At 39.0% G+C, this 23,891-nt stretch overlaps 1 protein-coding gene across 2 annotated transcripts in view; it reads left to right on the top strand.

Annotated features, from left to right (window-relative positions):
- The window catches only part of ZRANB3 (zinc finger RANBP2-type containing 3), a 237,638-nt gene that overhangs the window by 187,625 nt on the left and 26,122 nt on the right, over positions 1–23,891 (top strand). For both annotated transcript variants that reach the window (XM_065880766.1, XM_065880765.1), the window contains exons 8-11: positions 862–981; positions 3,847–3,966; positions 7,166–7,345; positions 8,151–8,303. In XM_065880766.1, coding sequence (XP_065736838.1) covers positions 862–981; positions 3,847–3,966; positions 7,166–7,345; positions 8,151–8,303 — 573 coding nt within the window. The remainder of the gene's footprint in view (positions 1–861; positions 982–3,846; positions 3,967–7,165; positions 7,346–8,150; positions 8,304–23,891) is intronic.

Here is a 23,891-nt window from a genome sequence, read left to right as displayed (position 1 = left end):
GAGGCAAGCTAGATTCCCCTCATTTTCCATTTCTCTTAGCCTTTCTGCACCTTCAACAACCTATTTGTAAACATACCTAAGTTTCTTAGTTTAAAAAAATGAATAGCCCAACTTTTCATAATCTTTAAACTTCAGCCCAGCTTTCTTACTTTTTCAGTCTTTCCCACACACCAAAAAATGTCATTTGACTTTTTATCTTCCATTTTCTCCTTCACTCTATTCCACTTAGTCTTCTATATGAGCCCTTTTTAAAAAAATATTTATTTATTTATCTTGACTGTACTAGGTTTTTTTTTTTTTTTGTACTAGGTTTTCATTGCGACATGTGGGATCTTCCTTGCAGCATGCGGGATCTTTAGTTGCAGCATGCAGGCTCTTAGTTGCGGCATGCAGACTTCTTAGTTGCAGTATGCATGTGGGATCTAGTTCCCTGACCAGGGATTGAACCCAGGCCCCCTGCATTGGGAGGGCGGAGCCCTACCCACTGGACCACCAGGAAAGTGCCTATATGAGCTTTTTTTTGAAAATTACTTTCTAAACAAAAGCACCAACCCCTTCCTGGCCACAGCCAACTTGACTACCTACTTTCCTTTGAGACTCTTTCCCTGTCTTGTTTTTTAAAATCTAATTCTTATCTTGCTCTTGTTTTACTTCTCAGTTTTTTTCCCTCTCTTGTCCCTCTTCTTCCATGTGCTCCTTTACTTGTGGGCTTCTATTTTAGGCTACCTAGAGAACAAAACAATTAAAAGTTCATAGAAACTTACTGATTTTCCAAGTTTTTCTTGCTTTATTAAAGAAAATGACATGATTTTTTAATAAACATTTTTATGACATTAATAATGTTTAACTTTTAATATTTAGGCAGGTGCTGTAAAGGATTATATTAAGATGATGCTTCAGAATGATTCGCTTAAATTTCTGGTTTTTGCACATCATTTAAGCATGCTCCAAGCTTGCACAGAAGCCGTCATAGAAAACAAGGTATGTTACCATAATTCTATAAAGTACTTCTTAGAATGCAGGGGTTTTTTTTGGTTTTTGTTTTGTTTTTTCGGTACATGGGCCTCTCACTGTTGTGGCCTCTCCCGTTGCGGAGCACAGGCTCCAGACGCGCAGGCTCAGCAGCTATGGCTCACGGGCCCAGCCACTTCGCAGCATGTGGGATCTTCCCAGACCGGGGCACAGACCTGCGTCCCCTGCATCGGCAGGCAGACTCTCAACTACTGCGCCACCAGGGAAGCCCTAGAATGCAGTTTTTAATATACTAAACATCCATTGTAGTTTTATTACTGAGCTTTTTTGCCTTCTTTAGATGATGGGATGGTATTATATCTATAAATTATTATGTATTTTTATTGCAGTTATACTAATATTATATTTCTGTTGTATTGCTAATATACTATTAAGTTTTCCCTTTTATACCAGTCATAATTTTCCACTGATCAAATTATCTGGATTGATTAAAATATGCTGCCTTGATAGGCTATAATGTGAATTCTGGTTTTGTTACTGGACCATTTGAGATTGGTATAGGCAGTTAAAATTTTTTGTTTACCAACATGGTGGCCTTAGAATGTGGGTGATTTTGAGGGGAGAAAAGAATGATTTCAGCCAATTTTAGTGCCCAGCCGCAGTCATACCTTTTAAACTTCCAGGCAGCCTACTCTATAGAATATGATTATTAAGATTTAGTGTAGGTGGGTTTGAAACATATGCCCAGGTAAGCGCCACCAAACCTGCTGGCCTCACTGCATTCTATTCCGTCCACCTTGTTTTCCAACAGCCCTATCGGCCACAGCATCTGCCATTTTTTCTTTCAGAGTGTAAACCTTATTACATCCAGTGTAAACGTGTCATATGTGCTAAGGGCTTCCAGAGGTGCTCTGAATCCGCCAGAGAAAGTTCCTGACAAATTATATGAGCTTAATATACATGTAGCAGCAGAACCACTTGCCTGTGCAGGTAGATATTTTAAAGGGAGGAATAAAGCCATATTTTTTTAAAACTTTGTATACATATTCAAGCATTTGCTAATATGTTCATTAACATTACCAAAGATGTAATTCTAGTGTTTTCTTCATAGAAAGATATATGATAATATGATATAGTAAAGTGCTGTATATTAAAAGATGCTTTATCATTATCATATTGTATCTGTGAAACACCCTCTGAGGAAGAGATAATTAGCCTTAGAAATAAATTTTAAATGATTGAACAGTAATGTTAGATTTTTTATTCTGATTCATTACACCTTAAAACTACCGGAATCTTTTCTAAGTGTGTCTCTTCCCACTCCCACTTTACTGGTATGTTTAGAATCCCATTTAGTGTCACTAAGAGTTAAAAACATAGGTAAAACTCTCCCTAGCCTGACAATGTGTTTTCTTTAGAAAGATCCTCGGAAGATTCTGTAATCTCCCTTGATGGATATTAAGTGGATCACTGGTCAATTTATGTCTGTTTTGTGAAGACATAGAAAGTTGATAAGGGGCATTCTATTTAATGATTAACTTGATGATTCCCTTATAAAACTGAGTATTTGTATGTCTCAACTATTTAAGGCAACGTTTTCCATAAAAGTGCATATAAAAATGAGGCAATTTGAAATTCAGGGCTTATATTTGTTTTTACAAAGTTGAGTAATAAGTTCTTTTTAGCTATTCTAACACACTGATTGCTCCTTTTTCTCAACTCACATCGTTCTTAAAAGATAGCACTGTTCAGTTTATCATTTAATGTTTCCTCACTTTGTAAAAATGTATTTGGGTGTCTTGGTTCCCTACCTCAGTGGAGATGACCATGTCACATATTTCGTTTAAGTTTAATAATGCGAGAAAAGAGAACTCAAATGGTACATTAAAAAAAATGTTTTCCCAGTTAATGTTGCGACATTTCCGGACTACTCTTCATGAATCCCTAATACATGGGCAGAATCTTCTTTTTCTTTTCTCACATGTCTGACTTTATTTTTACTTTGGAATTAGTGATCCTGTTACTTTAGAATTAGTCTGATCCATGATTTAAAGTTTGCTTATTAATTTACATAGAATGTTACTGATAACAACATTAGCTTAATCCAGTAATGATTATAGAGCTCCTGTTATATCTGTGGCATCACACCTGGCATTGATGGTATGAAGATGAACTAGACATAGATCCCACTCTCAAGTAGCTTAAAAGATTTAAAAATACAAAATTGTTATAAGAAGCTATTAAGAAATCTGGTTAAGATTCTTCTTGTATTGGCCTTTCTCACCTCCTGAGATGACCCACACTCTGTCTGGGGAGTGTGTTTCTCTGAATAAATCCGCTTCTTGCCTATCACTTTGTCTCTCACTGAATTCTTTCTGTGATGAGACATCAAGAACCTGAGGTTCATTAAGTCCTGACACCAGCTAGACCAACTCCCGCTCATCGTCAACACCATTGGGGACGCCTTCTGTGCTGTTTCTTAGCAACAACTTTTTGGGCACTATCATCTGGTTGGGAGACTGCCTTGGAAGGGATAACATTTAAAATCGATCCAGGACTTCTACTCCTGAATACATACTTCAGATAAACTGACACAGGAACACAAAGAGACAGAGACATCTGTGAAGGTATTCCCGGCAGCACAGTTTGCAATACCCCAGAACTGGAAACAACTGTCTATCAAACAACAAATAGAGTACGATGATATTAGTAAAAAAAAAAAAAATTCTTCTTATGTAACATTTACTAACCTGTCATCTTCACCACTTTCTGTTTTATTATGTGAACATAAAAATAAGCTGTAAAATATGTATAATAAGATGGATGCATAGGAGCTTGTCCTAATTTTGCCATTTCCCTTGTTGGTGGTGGTAGACTTGTTACATTAGGATTGATGGAAGTGTTCCATCTTCAGAAAGAATACACCTGGTTAATCAGTTTCAAAAGGATCCTGAGACTCGTGTGGCTATTCTAAGCATTCAGGCTGCTGGTCAGGTAAGAAGTTTCAGGTCTGAATTTGATAATGAATTGTTGAGATGATAAAAATGTCAAGATGATTAACCATAACTATAACTTTATATCTGATGTGATAAATATTCATTCTACTTTGGAGAGTGCTAGAAAGTGTAACAGAAGGAGACCTCAACACCTCTGACTAAGCTTCCTAAATGTTCAAGGAGATAATTTCCTAAAAGAATATAGCTAGTGTGATTATAATACTTTTCCATGATCTTTTCCTTCCTTTGAATTTGCATAGACTTTTCTCATCCCTTTCTTTATAGCACTTATCTGACTTGGTTGTTTTCATCAGAGTCTGTGAGGCAAGGTGGCCTGAGGGAAAAGAACTCTTCTGTCTTTCTGAACTTTTCATAGAGTGCCCTTGGTTTGTCCTTTAGAGTTAGGTTTGGCTGTAAGTAAATGAAAACCCAAATTAAGAATGACTTAAATCACATAGTTTTATTCTCTGATATAGGCAGTCTAAGGCTAGCATGGTAGTTTCTTAGCACTTAGGCCCCTTCTGGTTTTCTGCTTTACCACTCCTAGCAGATATCTCTTTTTTTTTCAATTTAATTTAATTTAATTCAATTTTTTTTATACAGCAGGTTCTTATTTGTCATCCATTTTATACACATCAGTGTATACATGTCAATCCCAATCGCCCAATTCATCACACCACCATCCCCACCCCCTGCGGCTTTCCCCCCTTGGTGTCCATACGTTTGTTCTCTACATGTGTGTCTCAATTTCTGCCCTGCAGACTGGTTCATCTGTACCGTTTTCTAAGTTCCACATACATGCGTTAATATACGATATTCGTTTTCCACTTTCTGACTTACTTCACTCTCTGTGACAGTCTCTAGGTCCATCCATGTCTCTACAAATGACCCAATTTCATTCCTTTTTATGGCTGAGTAATAGTCCATTGTATATATGTACCACACCTTCTTTATCCATTTGTCTGTCGATGGGCATTTAGGTTGTTTCCATCTAAGAGGGCTGCTAGAGCTTATCCATCACATCTGCGATCCAGGCAGTTGACTGGAGAAAGGCATGCTGTATCTCACTGGCCTGCAGTTAGTCCCAGGGCCACAACTAACTTCAAGGGAAGTTGGAGAAAGTAACCGTTATTCCAATTAGTCATATTAAACATCAGGTGTCACATTACAAAGGAATAAGAAAAGAATAGGTATTAGTCTCTGCCACCCTGTGTAAGAGGGGATCCTTCTGGATGTCTTTCCTACTAACATTCTAAAATATTTTGATGTAAACGTTAAGCCAGGATATTTCACATAGGGAAAAGTAATTGAGCATATTGCTGTTAAATATCCAACCTGCTATATGGCATATCTGGCAGCTTCTGTGGATTCTGGAATCTGGACCAGGGCCAAAGTTCTCCTTTTACCCAGCTAACTAATGTATATAAAATTGTATATATAGCGAGAATCCATGAGGATGAAGAAGTTCTAGAACTAACTCACTAGGAGTTCTAGCCAAAAGGATGGTTGTCTCAACACTTTCCTCATGTTGGATTAAATTTCCAGTAATCTAGTTTTATATCTGTTAGAATATTTCAGCCATAGAGAATATCATCAAAAAGAGCTTAAAAGTAGAAATGGAATACTGATAGCTCAGGAGAAGATAAGTAGGAGGAAGCTGCAGGAGAGTCTTGGAGTGACCTGATAAAAGACTTCCTGAAATTAAGATATTGCAAGGCACTCACATTTTATTCAAGGCTGTATTCCTGAAGACCTTGTATAGTTCAAAACTCATATACTTGAATACTAATATCTTCATAGCAATAAAGGAAGGTATTGTAGAAAGAGCTTTGTTTTGGAGGTTTGTGACTCTTCCATTGTAACTTAGTAGCATCTTTTTTTTTTGGCCATGCAGCACCACAGGTGGGATCTTAGTTCCCTGACCAGGGATCAAACCCACGCCCCTGCAGTGGAAGCACGGAATTTTAATCACTTACTGCCAGGGAAGTCCAATTTAGTATCATCTTTGTGTGACGTTGATCCTGCCAATGTCAACGTGGATTCTTGTATGGTCATATGATACTTCTTACACACTTAAAGGTGTCCATCTTTAAATATCAATACTACTTAATTTTTCTGCATTATCTCTCAATGTGTGGCATTTTATATCCTAAATAGCAGCACAGTTTAGCATGGTGTTTATTTGACTCTCTCCATGTTTTTATTACTTCTAAGTTCTGTTCCAAAGTAGTTGATCTTCAGCTTGAGAACTGGTGTCACCATTTAATGAATGCTAGTATGATGGTATGTGATATAAAAATATTTCAAGTTAAAATAACATATCAAAATAACAGCACAGCAGTCACAAAAGTCACTTATAGAAGTTCCAGTACACGTGAACAACAGCATAGATTGGATTAGATGACACTTCGAAAGTATAGTAGGTATTTCTGCTGACCACCTAATATCACTTACTACTATGTAGCAATAGCATAATTATGGTCCACGTTTCGCTCGGCCTATCCACTTTAAAGTCATGCATTTTTGGACACATTTTTAGTTTGAGGAGATTTGCATTATTTCATATATTAATTGTAAAACAAGACTTAGTTAATATTTTTAATGTTACACTATTTCAAACTGATATAAAATGCAATTGCACAAAAATGCAGTTGTGTTTTATACATCAAGATACAAGTCAGTAAATGTCAGAGTCTTTGGGATGCAACATGAGAAATTCCATAGAAAGAAAAGAGTGTGACTGTAGACATGACTTTCTTGCTTTCTAGAACAGCAGTATGAATTAAATGAATAGAGGATGTCATTGCTGTCATAGTTGCCATGGATACCATGTGTTAGAAATTATATTCTCATTTATAATGTATTTTATTAGATTTTCCAGTGGTAATGTGAATCCAGTCTTCATCAGAGGATAAAGTGATTTTGTTTATATATGTATCCATTAAACTGACTTTTGAAATATTGAAGTACCTTTTAAATGTGTTCTTTGTAGTTCACCTGGCTATCTTGCAGTAAGCAGTCTTCATTTGCCTTTCATGAATTAAATTTTCTTAATTCGGCTTAAAATGAAAGACTCATTTGTTTTTAAGTCCTTCAGTGTTCTCTTGTCCATTGAACATACTCAAAAGACTTTATTATATATGGCTCTATGCTAAATTCTCAGTTTATTTGCATCTCAGTTTCTTTATTTTGCTTAGGGTTTGACATTTACTGCTGCAACTCATGTTGTATTTGCTGAGTTGTATTGGGACCCTGGACACATAAAACAAGCAGAAGACCGTGCTCACCGGATTGGACAGTGCAGTTCTGTGAATATTCACTACCTTATTGCAAATGGGACTCTAGACACCTTTATGTGGGGAATGTTGAATCGCAAGGTAAAGCTTGAATTTAAACCAGGTTACCACTTACTCATTATTACCCATAGCCTGCATGAGTTAAGAGGCTGAGTTTTAGTGTTTTCAGGCGAAGGATATCGAAGTACACTAAGATATTGATGTTGATAGGGACCAAGTCCAGAAAAGGCTTCAACTGGTAGTACTCTACCTGCTATCCTCGGTGTGTTCCTATTGTCTTCCAAGCCCTTCTTCTACCATTTTAGCAGCTAGGGGAGGATGAGCTAGTAAGGAACTAGAATGCTTTCAAACCCCTTAGCTTTCTGTAAGCTAAGAATAAACCCTTTTTCAACAAGATTCTTGAGTTCCGGGCTAAATTTTGGACAGAGGACAGCCTGTAACCAGATTCTAGCAAAGGTATTAGGGATGTTGCTTGCTCCGTCCACTCAGCTGTCTCTTCTCCCCAACCTTGAGGGATGTTTATAGAAAGGACTTGACTAAGGTCTAGAGGATGGCTGTCAAGCACTGAGTATAGATATTCAAAATGGCCAATCATATGTATGTTCAACTTCAAAGTTTATAAATATTAGAATAAAAGTTTTTATGAGAAAAGCAAATAGTATAGCTTCTCTAGTTAACCTTTTCCTCATTAAGCATAGGAATCATTGACTTGGCAATTTGGTTGTAATTATAAATAATTATATTACTAAAGCCCTTGATACGCTGAAACAGTAAGATTTTCTTTTTTGGATTGCTTGTGATTTAAATGCAAAATCAAGTTACTACTTAGTAAATGTCAGCTGTGAGGTGACCTGTTGTAAAATTCGTATATTTTATCATCTTACAGGCTCAGGTTACAGGGAGCACACTGAATGGTAGGAAGGAAAAACTTCAGGCTGAGGAGGGTGATAAGGAAAAATGGGATTTCCTGCAATTTGCTGAAGCTTGGACTCCAAATGAAAAGTCTGAAGAGTTCAGGAATGAAATGTTGTTCACTCATGTAAGATTATATGACATTCTTTTCAATTTTTTTAAATATAACTTGATCATGTTGTTTTAAATAGCAATTTTCAATTGTTCATGCTATTGAAAAGCCTCCACATAAAGGTGGAAAAACTCTAAGAACTAAAAGATGACTTTGATATAAGGAGGCTGCAACAGTGGCTTGTATTTTCCAACAGTTATAGATCAGTGCTTACTGTTCATGTCCTTAGAAAAACAAGCTAAGTAGAATCCAGCCTTAAGAAGAAAATATGGGAGACTATCTCTGTGACCCTGAGGGTAGGGAAAGATGTTTTTTATGTGGAATCTTACTAAGTTTCTTATGTATCCTATTTGGAGGGCTAGTATATTTTTCTTTTCTAGAATACTAGAATGCCATTCTGTCAAATTTGCTAAAAAAATAGAAGAATTATTTCTAAGACATTTTCATTTTATTTTAAAAACTTTTCTTTTAGTAGTGCTTATTATATTATATTTTGGTCTATAAAAATCAATAGATATCATAGGTATTTAAAAAATATAACTAAAACCATGACTTGTAGCTGTTCTTTCTCTAAAATTCCCTGTTGAACTATGTCTGAGTTAGTTTCTAACATAAATATTAAGAACTTGAAACACATCTTCCCACATTTATACATGTTTATTGTTTTTAAGTGTCTCTGAAGAAAAATGTATATCTGTGTACAAAGTTTAAAAAAAAATTGCCTAGTCATCCTTACCAAATCTTGCTTTCCTGAATTAGGTGTTTATCTTTCATAGTTCAGTGTTACCTTGCACAGATTTCTCAATGCATGTCTTTTACACAGATGGTTTTATATAAACTGGAATCTTGTAATGTGGAGACCATTTGTTCAGTTTGCTTTGTTTTGCTTTGTATTTGTTTTTGTTTCTTTGTTTGTTGGCCAGGATGTGAAGTGTGTTTTAAAGGACCTTAGGTGAAGTTGCTGCTCATTGGTTTGTCTTTATACCCTCCAGCTTCATGCATCTTAAGAAATGTCCAATTTGTTGAGAGGTCCTAAGGAAATTTAACCAACATGTTTTTCTTCTGAATGTTGCCAGAATTTCAGCATTTCCTATGGGAATTTTTCTATCTATAATGATGTCTTTCAGATCCTTTTTTAGAGCCTTTTAAAAAAATTGCCTACATTTAGCATTTTTAGGATACTTCCAATTTTGCCGATTAAACTTTGCCAAATTAACTGATTTTGCCCATTGTCATCAAAAACTTGTTTAACTAAAATGTTGATAACAGTTCTAATTGGATGGTTTTTAACAGCTTATGAATATTTCTGTAGTGTCAGCATTTTAAGGAACGTTCATTTTATCTCTGTCCCAGCATCTGGCTGCTGCAGCTGGAGGTTAGAGCTGGGGCAAAGAAGAGGGACCTTCCAAGGCCAGAGGAACAGACTATGTGTTAGTGCATGGCTCAGCCCAGGCCGTCAGCTCTAGAGAAAGAGAGACCAGGAGGCTCAAATAGGAGGAGACCGGGGTGCGGAGAGTGAGCCTGCAGGGCAGGGAGAGGATGAACTGAGGCAGAAAGAGTCAGGAGACTCCAGGTCCCTGGGTCCCTAGTTCCCCATAGTCTTCTTAACCCTCCCAGTATCATCACATTCAAAATGCTGTGGACTCTATAAATGATTTTTTAGAAGGCCAATAAATGTGGTAAATTTGGCAAGTTGGTCTTCAGTGAATTGGGTTTCAGGTGGATTGACTTTCAGCATATGGGCTTTTGGCAAATTGTTTTCTGTGAATTAACCTAGAGCTAATATTAGTATGATTATGGGTCCTGGGGACAGAGAGACCTCTGGTTACGAAGAAGAGAAGGAGAATGAGAGAATATTTTCCTGAAAAAAATTTTTATATTAGTTTTGCTCTTTCCTGCCTTCTTTCTCCCGTGGGGTTCATTCAGAACGGCATTATTTTTGTCTCCCTCCTCTCTTAATCAGAATTCTCTGTCTGTCACATAACTCAGCTAATTTATCGGGATTAAAAAATGTATGGAACTGGGGCTAGTACTCTACCAGTATATATGGATATAGGTGTACTGGCTGTTAAATGTTAAGTATTTTGGTAACGGTCCATAGCCACTTCTTCAGTCCCTTCACTGTACTCCCTCACCCCACCGCTAGGGCCTCCTGGACCTCCTTGTTATCCTGCACAGCATGGGCCTCTAGGAGTCTGGTTTATACCCCTGCTGTAGCTGTTGCTAAGTATTTAAATGACACCCTGCATGGAATTAATCCACACAAATGTATGAGTCACAATTCTTTACCCATCCTAGATATATTTACACTTTTAAAGCGGTTATTTATTAACCCAAATAAAGCTCAAATTGAAGTCCAACTCAAATGAAAAGAAATAATTCCACCACCACAAGGAAAGCCTAGGTGGCTATCCCTTCAGTAACCAGTCCCGCCTGGGAGTCCATCACCAGGGTGACTCTCAGATGCGATCCACTTTCTCGAGCTTCTTCCTTTATTCTACGTTTGAATGTGCATGGCTTCTAAGTACTCTTGGTTTTGCAGTGTTTTGATTTTCCTACATTGGCTTCCATGGAGTGATAAAGTAGGGCATCTCCAGATGGAAGGAGAGAAAGGTATGAGCTATATTATTCTATATTGTCATTTCCAAGTAACTACAGGCTGTTTCTGAATAAAATAGAATGAGTGGAGTATTCAAATAGGAAGCCTGCCTCTCTAATTTTCATTTTTTCCTGCCATCATCTCAGGGGTATCCCTTCTTTTAGCCATAGCTGTGGGAAATTGGGCCCTTCCGTTAACCTCTTTAGGACCTTTTCCAGTCCTCTTTTGGCCCATAATGGATAAGAGCCAGCAGCAGCATTTATGCAGCCATTTAAGTCCCTAGATCACGAGATGGCTTCTGAGGTCCCTTTCATTTATTTTATATATATATAAAATAATGTATCTGAAGAGAAACTTGGTGTGTAAGAGATTCATAGATAAGCAAAAGAAAGGACTCTAACCTAATATGGGTAACAAGTCCAGCTCCTGCGTAGGATAAATCTTCTTTCTGCTGGGTTTCTCTTCTCCAAATCTCGCTGAGCCAGAGCTGCTTCCATTTCGTTACTTCAGACAGTAGTTCTCTTTCCATTTTGGAACAGATCTCTAGATAGTTCCCAAATTTAGCCACACTGTGGTCTCTGCTTTCCCTCAGCAGTTGTTTTCATTTTGTAGGCTTTTAGTTCAATTATCTCCCGATTTTCCTTTCTTCTCACTAGCCTCTCCCTGGTTGTCTCATCTTCCTTTCCTTGTGGTAGTACTTACATCTTTGACCTGGCTCACACCCTGCCTTTTCTCTGTCATAATCATTCTTAAGTCCCCTGGTCTGCTGTCCTCAAGGCCACCTAGAACATTTCTTCACCCAAACCAAATTTACATTTGAAACACCCATATTTGCATTAAAAATATACAGGATGATTACTGGTCTGCTGAAAAAAAATTCTATGTAGTTGAAAATGAACTTTTTTTAAAAAATTTATTTATTTTTGACTGCATTGGGTCTTTGTTGCCGTGCGCGGGCTTTCTCTAGTTGTGGCGAGCGGGGGCTACTCTTCATTGCAGTGCATGCGCTTCTCATTGAGGTGGCTTCTCTTGTTGCAGAGCACGGGCTCTAGGCACGTGGGCTTCAGTAGTTGTGGCACGTGGGCTCAGTAGTTGTGGCTCGCGGGCTCTAGAGCACAGGCTCAGTAGTTGTGGCACATGGGCTTAGTTGCTCCATGGCATGTGGCGTCTTCCCAGAGCAGGGCTCGAACCCACGTCCCCTGCATTGGCAGGCAGATTCTTAACCACTGTGCCACCAGGGAAGTCCCTGAAAATGAGAACTTTTAGGCACGCTGTGAAATTTAAAAATATGCCCCAAAAATTCAAAAACAAGCTTTACATTTTTTATTAAAATGTTTGTTTTGTTGTGGGCTAAGAAGCGCAAATAAGAAATTGTCTCATACATATAAAAAATAACCTTGTTTCCCACATATTGTCTACTTTAAAAAATGGTGAAAGCAAAAAGAAAGTTGACCACAGGAGCTCTATATTCATGAAGTATAAATCATTCTTATCCCAAATCTCTTGTTTCTCAGTATGCTAAAGCACTACTTTCTTGAAGGTAACACATCTTAAATTAGAATATTTATTTAATATGTATTTTAGAATTCAAACCATTATGTAAACATGATGTAATTAGTTTGCATAATTGCCTAATAATAACAAGAGGGTAGCCTCATTGTTATGGATAGAGACATAAATATCTCTGTCACAGCTTACATCATATAGTGCTATTATTAGGCATTTTTCTTGTTTACCTTTATGACTTCATTTCACTCAGTGAAAATAATTAACATGTACTGAGTATTCCCCATAGCCACTGTGCCAAGCCCTTAACACTCATGACCTTATTTAACCTTCACAGCTACACCATAAGGCAGATACTGTTACCATGCCCCCACTAAAGCTCAGGAAGATTAAATTGCCTGCCCGAGTTCATACAGCCAGTAAGTAGCAGAGTTGGGATTTGAACTCAGGCCTTTTTGCTGCAAAGTCTACCTTCATAACCTTGCCAAACTATACTAGATGCATTAGAGTTAGCCCATTGTGGATCAACAGTTATTTGTGGAATGAAAAGAACATTGAAACACTTCAGTTTGGTTAGCTAGTGTTTATGGGATGTTTACTACTGTTACGGACCAGGGTTCTTGGCCTCCTTATTCAATAGAAATTGATCAGAGGCCAGACAAGAAATTCAGGCAAGGCTCTATTGGGGCCCCTGCTGCAGCACAGCAGCGGGGGAGTGGGAACAAGCAACACCTTCCCTTGCTTGCTTGCTTGCTCGCTCAGGGGGAGTCAGCTGGATCCTTATGTGGGGTGAGGGTGGGGGTGTGTCCAGGGGTCAGGCCGGACCGGGGGCTTAGGTGGTCTGCCCACCCCTTCGGTGGTGTTTTGTGTAGGGAGCATGTGCAGTCGCTGCTTTTGCTCCCAACCCCCTGCTTTTGCTTCTGGCTCTTCAGAAGTGGCAGTTGGGCTTTTTGGTCTTTTTGCATCTTGGTGTCCATAATTTGCCCCAACTGCCATGCACACAGTTATTTTTAGTTTCTTATAGTTTCTTTGTATTTTGTTGCTGGAGGAAACCTTTGCTCAGGTGCAAGCACTGCAGCAAAGGGTCCCAGGTCCCAGGTCCCAGCCTGTCTTACTATGTATAGGGTATTCAAAGATTATTCATTATATAAACAGTTATTAAGATTATTATGTATAATTCTTTCACGTTGCTGTACAGCAGAAACTAACACAACATTGTAGGGACTTCCCTGGCGGTCCAGTGGGTAAGACTCCGAGCTCCCAGTGCAGGGGGCCCAGGTTCGATCCCTGGTCGGGGAACTAGTTCCCACATGCATGCCTCAGCTAAAGATCCCACATGCCACAACAAAAATCCCGCATGCCACAACTAAGAGCCGGCACAGCCAAGGGAAAGAAAGAATCATCTTTCCAAAAAAAAAAGAAAGGCAAGAAACTAACACAACATTGTAAGTCAACTATACTCCAATAAAAATTAATTTTAAAAAAGATTATATGAAATGCAAATCAAAACCACAAGGAGATACCACTTCACACCCACTAGAATGACTAAAATTAAAAAGACAGACAACATGTATTGGCACAGATGCAGAGAAATTAGAACATTTATACACTGCTGGCAGGAATGGAAAATGGTGCAGCCATTTTGAAAAGCAGCCTGACAGTTTCTTAAAATGTAAAAACACAGATTTAATGTATGACTCAGCAATTCTGTACTCCTAAGGGAGTTGGAAACATATATCCACATAAAACCTAGTACATAAATGTCATAGCAGCATGCCTCATAATAGCCAAAAAATTGAGAACAGTCCAAATGTCCATCAGTTGATGAACGGATAAACAAAATATGGTGTATATATATATATATATATATATATATATATATATCCATACAATGGAATATTATTCAGCCATAAAAAGGAGTAAAGTTCTGATGCGTGCTGCAACATGGATGAATCCTGAAAACGTTATGCTAAGTGAAAGAAGACAGACACAAAAGGCCACATATTGTTTGGTTCCATTTATATTTAGTGGCCAGAGTAGGCAAGTACATAGAGATATAAAGTAGATTAGTGGTTGCCAGGGGCTTGAGGGAGGGAAGGATGGGAAGAGGCTGCTTACTTGGTATGGGGTTTCTTTTTGAGGGTGATGGAAGTGTTTTACAATTAAACAGTGGTGATGGTTACATAATTATACTAAAAGGCCCTGAATTAGACACTTTAAAAGAGTGAATTTTATAGTATATAAATAGATTACATCTCACTAAAGCTGTTATTTTCTTTTTTTCTGTTTTTCTTTCTCTTTTTTTTTTTGGCTGTACCACACTGCAAGCAGGATCTTAGTTCCCTGACCAGGGATCAGACCCGTGCCCCTTGCAGTGGAAGCACCAAGTCTTAACTACTGGACCGCCAGGGAAGTCCCTAAAGCTGTTATTTTAAAAAGACTATATACTAGGTGCAAAGATAAGGAAAACAGCTAACTTTCTTTTGGAGCTTACTCTGTAACTGGGAGAGATGATCATAAGCAAATCATTTTAATGCAATATAATACATGTGAAAATAGAGATATATAACCAGGCTCTGGAAACATAGGATAGAATAAATAAATACTTGGGGCATGTGGGAAAGTTTCCCTTGAGAAACATCAGAGCTGGATTATGAAGAATGAGTTCAAAAGGAGTGGGTCCTGGTTCAGGCAGAGGGACCACCAAAAGCATGCCCCAAAGCCCAGTGATAGGAACAGACGTCCTGGGAATGGGAATTCCATGCAAATGTGTGAGTGCAGGCCACACTGAGAAGTGAGTCAAAGGAGAGGAAGCCTGAACCTTTGGCACCAATCAGATGGAGTGGAGCCCACGCATGCCATGCCAAGTTGCACTGTATCCTAGGGAAGTAGTGAAGTGTCATCAGAGGCTTTTTTTTTTTTTTTTTTTTTTTTCGGTACACGGGCCTCTCACTGTTGTGGCCTCTCCCGTTGCGGGGCACAGGCTCCGGACGCGCAGGCCCAGCGGCCATGGCTCACGGGCGCAGCCGCTCCGTGGCATGTGGGATCTTCCCGGACCAGGGCACGAACCCGTGTCCCCTGCATCGGCAGGCGGACTCTCAACCACTGCGCCACCAAGGAAGCCCATCATCAGAGGCTTTTAAGCAGATAAATAACATGGTCAGATTTCTGTTTTCTCAAGGTGCTCCTCGTGGCAGTGTGGGAAATGAATGGGAGGGAGAAGGGACAGAGGTTCTTGGAGGCAGCGGGATCTGGAGAATGGATTTCTTCTGCCCTCCCTCCCATCCAGTTTGAACCTGTAGTAAAGGGATTTTCTGTTTCCATTCCTCAGGGGTTTCTCCCCAACCCCAGAGAAGGAGTTGTTAATCTAATTTTTTTCAGCCTGAGAACTTGGGCCACAGTTCAGGGCTAGTGCTTCACAGAGGCATGCTTCTCCTGTACTGTGTCTCCACCGGAAGCAGGCCCTGTAGTCTTCTCTGTTCGATTTGGGGTGAGAAGTAGGAAGTCCCATTATGGCCTTGGGTTCTGGTTGGTTTCTTTAATATACCTTTTACCAAATTTTACTTGGGTGCTTTTAGGCACTTACAGGTTTATTACTAAAGCCAGTTCCTTTTTTTTTGCGGTACGCGGGCCTCTCACTGCCGTGGCCCCTCCCGTTGCGGAGCACAGGCTCCGGATGCGCAGGCTCAGCGGGCATGGCTCACGGGCCCAGCCGCTCCGCGGCATGTGGGATCTTCCCGGAGCGGGGCACGAACCCGTGTTCCCTGCATCGGCAGGCGGACTCTCAACAACTGCGCCACCAGGGAAGCCCCAGCCAGTTCCTTTTTATTCATAAGGCTATTACTATATAAAAGCCTCCTTTGTCAGGGATTCCCAAACGGGATATGGGGCACTAAACTCCACCCTGAACTCCTAACAATGGTAGTGGGAATAGAGATAGAAAAATTCCAGACATTTCAGAGGTAGAATCATCACAGTGAGGCCTGGGAGGTACCTGTCTAACAGCAGCAGGTACAGGAGGAGTAGAAGGGATTGAAGCAGGCATTTAAGGGAGATGCCATAACCAGAGGCATGCCAGTAGGTAAGGGCAGGACAAATGGAAGCCATAGGAAGTGATCCAGTTTAGTCTAAAACTGGAGAATCTATAGCAGAAGACTTCATATTAATTTGGTAAACAGTGAAGGGCAAAGAGATTGTGATGGTAGAAGGTGAGCAGGCTTACGGGCAGAGTGAAGACCCCACTCAGGCCCCCTGGAGTTTGAGGAGCCTCTGAACCACTCAACTGATGTCTGTGAGGCATTTGGAGATCAGGCCTAGAGCTTAGGAGAGAGATTATGGCACATCGGCCCTGATGAATTTACCCCTGTCCGTCATGTTCTAGTGATCCGTGCACTGTGTTATATGTAATATTTTGCTGTGAATTCTAATTGCCCTTATTGAGGTGGCTGTTCCCAAAGACATCTGCCTGCACTGCTTTTTTTTTTTTAATTGATTTATTTAATTAATTTATTTTTGGCTGTGTTGGGTCTTCATTGCAGTGTGTAGGCTTCTCATTGCAGTAGTTTCTCTTGTCGCGGAGTACAGGCTCTAGGCGCACTAGGGCTTCAGTAGTTGTGGCATGCGGGCTCAGTAGTTGTGGTTCGTGGGCTCTAGAGCGCAGGCTCAGTAGTTGTAGTGCATGGGCTTAGTTGCTCTGCAGCATGTGAGATCTTCCCAGACCAGGGCTCGATCCTGTGTCCCCTACATTGGTAGGCAGATTTTTAACCACTGCACCACTAGGGAAGCCCAGCCTGCACTGCTTTTGATGTCATCTTTAAAAATAACTAATAACATCTTCTTTTTTACCACTTTGGTTTTTTAACCAGAGTGTTGTTTTATTTTGTTTGCTTTGTTTTCTCTATGCCCACAGAGAAAAACTTGTTGTGCCTAAGAGTGGATCACTGCCAAAATTTTATTTAATTAGTACACAGGGATGGACATTGTGTGAAATCTGAAAAAGTCATTTCTTTTTTAGGAGAATTTAAATTCATTTTTCAGTTAGATGATTGAAACCCTACTTTTGTCAGTGTATATCCCCTGGCTTGTTTAAATGTTAGTGAAGCCTTTTTAGTTCCAGTTCCAATCATCAGCCGCCTGCCATTCAAGAGACCAGCAAGATGTCCCAATCACCCATTTGTAAACGGTGGTTTTGTTAATTCTTTGGGGAACAGGAGAGGAAAGACATGAGGCAGTACTGGTTTCTCCCAGAGCTGCCCTTTGATCAAAGTCTATTAAACCCGACACCAGTGCTCTTGTTTGTGGCGTGTGCTGCACTGGAATGGCACCAGGCTTTGAAGTGTTTTATTGTGTTTTATGAGTTTAACCAGATTTCCTTTTCCTCTCCTTCAGTTCTAATAACAGACTTTTAATCCTATCATCATGGCCAGGGGATTTGTCTCTAAAGAGCAGTTGTTTACCATGGTGCAAAACAGAGCAAATGTATTAGGTCCCTGAACCTTTCAAATAAACACACGCATTTTGCCACCTTAAGCATTTTGCAGTTTTTATTCCCAGCACTTCTCACCAAAAGCAATATTTCTTCTTTTGCTTTTCAAAAACAGTATTGAACAAAAGACAGGAACACAGTAACTGAGTGTCAGCTGTATAACTGAGGGCAGGAATATGTTCTTCCGTTTTCTACATTTCTTATTACACAGGCATGTTGACTTAACTGTATTTTCCCCAAAGCCTTGTGATAAAAATCACTATAATCTTAGATTGCTCCTCTTATTTAGAAACACCTACTTTTAAGTTCCTTATTTATCACACATTAAAAGGGTCATTTAATACAGTTTCTTTACAAACAGTCATGATTTATTGTAAGATAATTTACAAATATCTTTAGTAATTTAACCAATGGACCAACAATTTCTTCTGACAAGGACAGCAGTAAGCTAAAAACAAAATCAGCTGGCTGAATCTTCTTTGCCTCTTGTGTGAGGATGAAACTCGATTTTCATTAGTCCAGAGCTGCGGCACTGGAGATGATTTCAGTCAGCTCCTTGGTGATGACAGCTTGGCGGGTGTGAGCTGGATGGACAATTTCAGGGGTTTCTCAGGCTCACTGAAGGCCTCTTGTGAGAGGCCCATGGATCCCAAGTTAAGAAGTCCTATTCAGTAAACCTTTTAACCCTTCTCTGTTCCCACCTTAATGCATGTAATTATCGTCAGGATGTGTCCCAGAGATTTTCTCACCTATTTCTCTGTCAGTCATAGCCGTTGAATGTCAGAGAAACCTAACCAACCAACTTCCTGCCTGACTGCTCAGAGGCTTCAATCTAAAAACATACAACTGATAATATAGACCAGGTTTCTAATTGATTAGCTCAAAGGAAGTCTTTATTATTCCTGTTAGGCCTTATGCTTCTGCCAGCCCTGTGGCCGGGGCACTAACTCGTAAGGTCCACTACCTGTAACCACATTCATCATTGTGCAATTTAGCCATCATAACATTAAAGTCTGCTGATTAATCTTGTCCTCTCCTTTTTCTAAAATTATACCTCAAGTATATCCTTTGGTTCCCAAAATTATATAAAATGATCCCCTTTCCACCCACGGCTCCTTTTCTGTATTTTATATTCTCCAGTCTCACTTTATTTTTACCCAAGCAGCCATGATTTCAAAATTGCCCCCATACTGCTCTAAGTTAACCCTTGTTGTGGTGGAGGTATACATCAATTTCTGATTGCTGTCAGTCACCGCTAACCCTTACTCTCAACCTGCTTCTGATACATAATGGGAGTTTCTCAAACGCTAATTTCTAAAATTAGTCACTGCTTACATAGTAAATGAAGTTATTTTTAAAACAGCTTAATTAAATAGCTTAATTAAAGAGGTCAGCTGTAAGACCTGATATTTTAAGGCCCTGAGAATTTTTTTTTTAAAGATTTCTTAGGTTTTGGGGAGGGTTGTTTTTTTATAAATAAATCTGAAATAATCTTTTTAATTTTTATTTTTTGGTGGCGCGGAGATGGAGAGATTAAAACGTTTTGGACAGCTGGAAACAAATCCTTTAAAATGTAGCATGGGACAAAAGATGCTGATGTTATTGAAACATTATTCAGCATAGGTGACAGTGGCCTGCTTTATATATTTTATTTATTTTACTTTTTGTATTCTTTGTTTTTGACATTTTGTTCATTTACTTAGCTGTTTTACCTGTTCCTCTTTAAAAGCATATCTCCGCAAGGCACAGGGATATTAGCTCGGTGCTTTGTGACAGCCTGGAGGGGTGGGATGGGGAGAGTGGGAGGGAGGGAGACGCAAGAGGGAAGACATATGGGAACATATGTATATGTATAGCTGATTCACTTTGTTATAAAGCAGAAACTAACACACCATTGTAAAGCAATTATACCCCAATAAAGATGTTTAAAAAAAAAAAAAGCATATCTAGGAGAAGGGCCAGTTGAGGGAGTGGGGTAAGGCAGTAAATTGAAAATAAACATATTAACTGGAAGACTCCATTATCAATGGTGAAATCCTTAGCACCCTTCTCCTGATCAGCCCCCAGGTCACTGGGTAGCCAACATTGTATCCTTCTGGCAGGAGATTGAAGGACTCCTTTCTGGAGAAATTGACTGGACCAAAAAAAGACTATGGAGCCTGAAAGGAATCCCCTGACAGTCACTGATGACCTTTAGTGAGGTCCCCCACTTGGAATTTCCAATGGCATTTTAGTGTCTTATTCTTAAATGTGAATGGACAGTGAAGGCCACCAGGTTTGGAGGAAATCCTCTCATGGGTGATGCAGAGACAAAAATAAGCATGCAAGACAAGAAAGGATACAAAAGAAGCAGAGATGGTGTAATGAGCTGAAGTAAACAAAGAGCCTTTCATTGATATTCACAGAGAAGTAAAAGAAATTACTGCACCCAAGAAACAAGAACAAGGAAAGGGAAAAATCAGAGAACGAGGAAAAGCTCTTAGAAATCGAACTTGTAATATCAGAAAATAATAATCTGACAAGGATGGAAAGGAAGATAATGAGGAAATCACACAAAAAGTAAAACAAAGAGAAATGGAAAAGTGTGCAAAAAAGTGAAGATCAAATGATCAGTTCAGAAGATTTTGCCTAATAGGAATTCCAGAAAGAAAAGACAGAGACAACAGAGGAAGAGAAAATAATATAAGAAAATCTCCCAGATCTGAAGGACATGGGTTTTTCTGATTGAAATGCTCCCTGAGTACCTAGGATAATGAATGGAAACCAAAACACAGGCACACTAAAGCCACTACTCTCCTGGCTTTTCTACCCTTCTTACTGTTCCTTCTGTTCCCTTCCTTGGTATCTCTTCCTCCTTGTTCCACCCTTAATGTCCCTCTGCTCATGTCCATGACTTTTACCTTTTCTTACTTCCTCCTCCCTTTGTTCATGACATCCAGGCCTCTGACTGTAACCACCTCTGTATGTCAGTGGTTCCCACACGTGCAAACCCAGGTGTCTCTTTCCCTTGAACTCTGGACCTGCTTCCTGGAACTCGCCACCCTGGCACACACCAGTCCTCACACATGTCTAAAAATGAACTTCTATTTCCTTACCTCTTCTCTTTTTGCCTTCTAATGAGCCCATTTATCTTCCTATATTCCCTATTACAGTAACTGAAAATGTCATCCCTACAATGGAGTCCGAGTATCACTGTGGTCCCCTCCATCTTCCTCACCCCTCGCGTTCAATCAGTATGTCCTACTCGATCTACTTGATGATAAGCCCCATGTGTCCTAAGTTCCTAGGCAACCTTCCTATTCCTTCATTCTTATGTATGAGGTCATTGGAAATTTGAGGAGGAAATCTGTGGCATGAAAAATGTGAACAAAAATAAACTAATAAAAAAATTGATCATAGAGATAACTTTTTAAAAACTAATTCGTAGTTTTAGATTTGAGATGATATTGCAAATATAAATAAAATCAGAATACTATTTTTAAAAAAAGGAACTTCTAGATATTAGAGGGAATTCCCAGTGGTTAGGACTCAGTGCTTTCACTGCCGGGGCCCGGGGTTCAGTCCCTGGTCGGGGAACTAGGAATCCTGCAAGCCACGCACTGCAGCCAAAACAAACAAAAAACAAAACAAAAAAAGAACACAGATGTTAAAAATATGACTGCCAAACTAAAATAATGTTATGGAAGGGTTGAAAGATAAAATAGAGCTAAACACCAAGAGTTTAGAGGGTGAAAAGACAAAAGGAAGGAAAATATGAGAACAAAAGATGGCATAAATATCTAGGTTCAACATTCTGCTAACAGGAATTCCAGAAAAAGATAAAAGAGAAAATGAAGAGGAAGAAACTATCAAGGAAGAACAGAAGTTTCTAAGAACTAAAGATGATCAATACTATACAAAATTAATAAGGTGTTCAGGGTGCTGGGCAGAAAGCATATAGATATAGGTGACACAGATAGATATATAGACATTGATCATTGTGAAATTTTAGAATACCAGGGATAAAAAGGCCCCAGAAGCCTCTAAAATGAAGAAAGAGTTTGCAGCCTACAAAGGAACACTGTCAGTATCATCAGATGTTGGAAGAAATAGAGCAATGTCTTTAAAGATTTTGAAGAATTGTATGCCCAACAAAACTACTGAGAGTTAGGGCAAAATCAGGTCATTCATTTCCAGACATGTACAGGGACTCAGAAAGTTAACCTGTCTTGTAAAATCATTGTGGTTTAACTAGAAATAGCCGGTAGAATTTGTTCACATTTGCTGAACATTTGCCAATATTTTCAAAATTCTATAAGCTCTCTTTGCAGTCCTATTATATGGAATAGAACATTCTCTTTAGATACATAACTCTCTTTGTATCCTTGTTACTTTTTAAACACCAAACTCCATTAGTCTGATAATCTCTCTGCTTTCCTCCACCCTTTCTTAGAATTTCCCTTGTGCATTGTTTTAAAAATCTTGTCTTATTGATTTCATTCTTTATATTTTAATCTAAATTCTGTAACTTCTGCAACTTATTAGATAACTTTTTAATAGTATATGAGAATATATAAATAACAGTCATACAAAATCAAAGTTGTACATTATTGGGGGGTGGGACTTTTTTCCTATAATATATGTTTTAATTTTACCAATATGGGAACAACATAAATATTCCTTCTTCTTTTCTTACTTTTTAACCTTTTTTGAAATTAAAAAATTTGTGATTATATATAATCGTAAAATTTGCCATCTTAACCATTTTTAGTGTATAATTCAGTGACATTAATTACATTCACGATGTTGTGCAACCATCACCACTATTTTCAAAACATTTTTATTACCCCAAACAGAGACTCTGTAACCATTTAGCAATAACTCCCTGTTTCCCTTTCTCACAGCTCCGGGTAACCACTAATCCTTCTGTCTCCATTAATTGGCTAAATCTTTCTTATGCAACACTACTAAGAAAGAAAGATAAGATTTATTATGTAAACTATCTCTTTGCAATATTTGGATGTCATTATCTATAGTGTCTGTCTCCGTAATCTATTGTGACGTAACAAATTACCCCAAAACTTAGTGCCTTAAAACAACAATAGTTATGTATTATTTCTCATGGTTTCTGTGGATAAGGAATTCAACCAGGGTACAATGGAGATGACGTATCTGCTCCATGAGGACTGGGACTTTGCTGGAAGATCCCAAGACTGGGAGCAGGAAACATCTGAAAGCCTCTTCACTCCCATGTCTGATAATGGATGCTGGCTGTCACCTAGGGGCCTACATGGGGCTGTCAGGTTGAATACCCATACATGGTTTCTCCGTGTGGCCTGGGCTTCCCCACAACATGCTGGCTATGTTTTCAAAGGCTAGTGTCCCTCCCAAAAGATACAGAGAAGAAGAGACAGACAGAGTGCCAGCAGCCACGTTAGCTTCTAGAACCTAGCCTCAAAAGTCACACAGTGATACTTTCACTGCATTCTGCTGGTTGAGACTGATACAAAGGTCCACCCAGGTTCAAGGGAGAGGAACACAGACCCCACCTCTAAATGTAGGTGTGTCAATGTCGCAAGTACACGAAATGGGATAAGAATTGGTATATGACCATTTTTGGAAATGCAGTCTGGCACAGTGTGTGTCCACCATGGTACCCAATTCAGGCCTTAGCAGGACTGCTCTAAAATTAACTCCTTTAATTTACCTTAACTGCTGGCTAATCATTTGTGGAGATGGGTATCCTCCTTTCTCTAGGAGATTGAGATTTACACATTGAAAAGAAGATGAAAAACATGAGACAGTGAAGTTGCTGTTCTTAGAAAAGAGAGATATATTTCTTAAAAAGATAATTATTAAACTGTGTCTATTAAAGAAGCTGTTCTAATTGATATCTTTAATGCTATTTGAAAAATGCTCCCTGGTCAGGAAAGTATTTTAATATGAAAAACGTATTGTTTATGAACATTGTTCGTCTTTATAGTTTGGTCATGAAAACATTTTTCTAGGTCTTGATTGACTTGAAATTTTTAAA

Source organism: Phocoena phocoena, chromosome 7, assembly GCF_963924675.1.
Source record: "Phocoena phocoena chromosome 7, mPhoPho1.1, whole genome shotgun sequence".
NCBI lineage: Eukaryota > Metazoa > Chordata > Mammalia > Artiodactyla > Phocoenidae > Phocoena > Phocoena phocoena.
The sequence above is the reverse complement of the archived record's forward strand: the minus strand, read 5'-3'. Positions and strand labels throughout refer to the sequence as shown.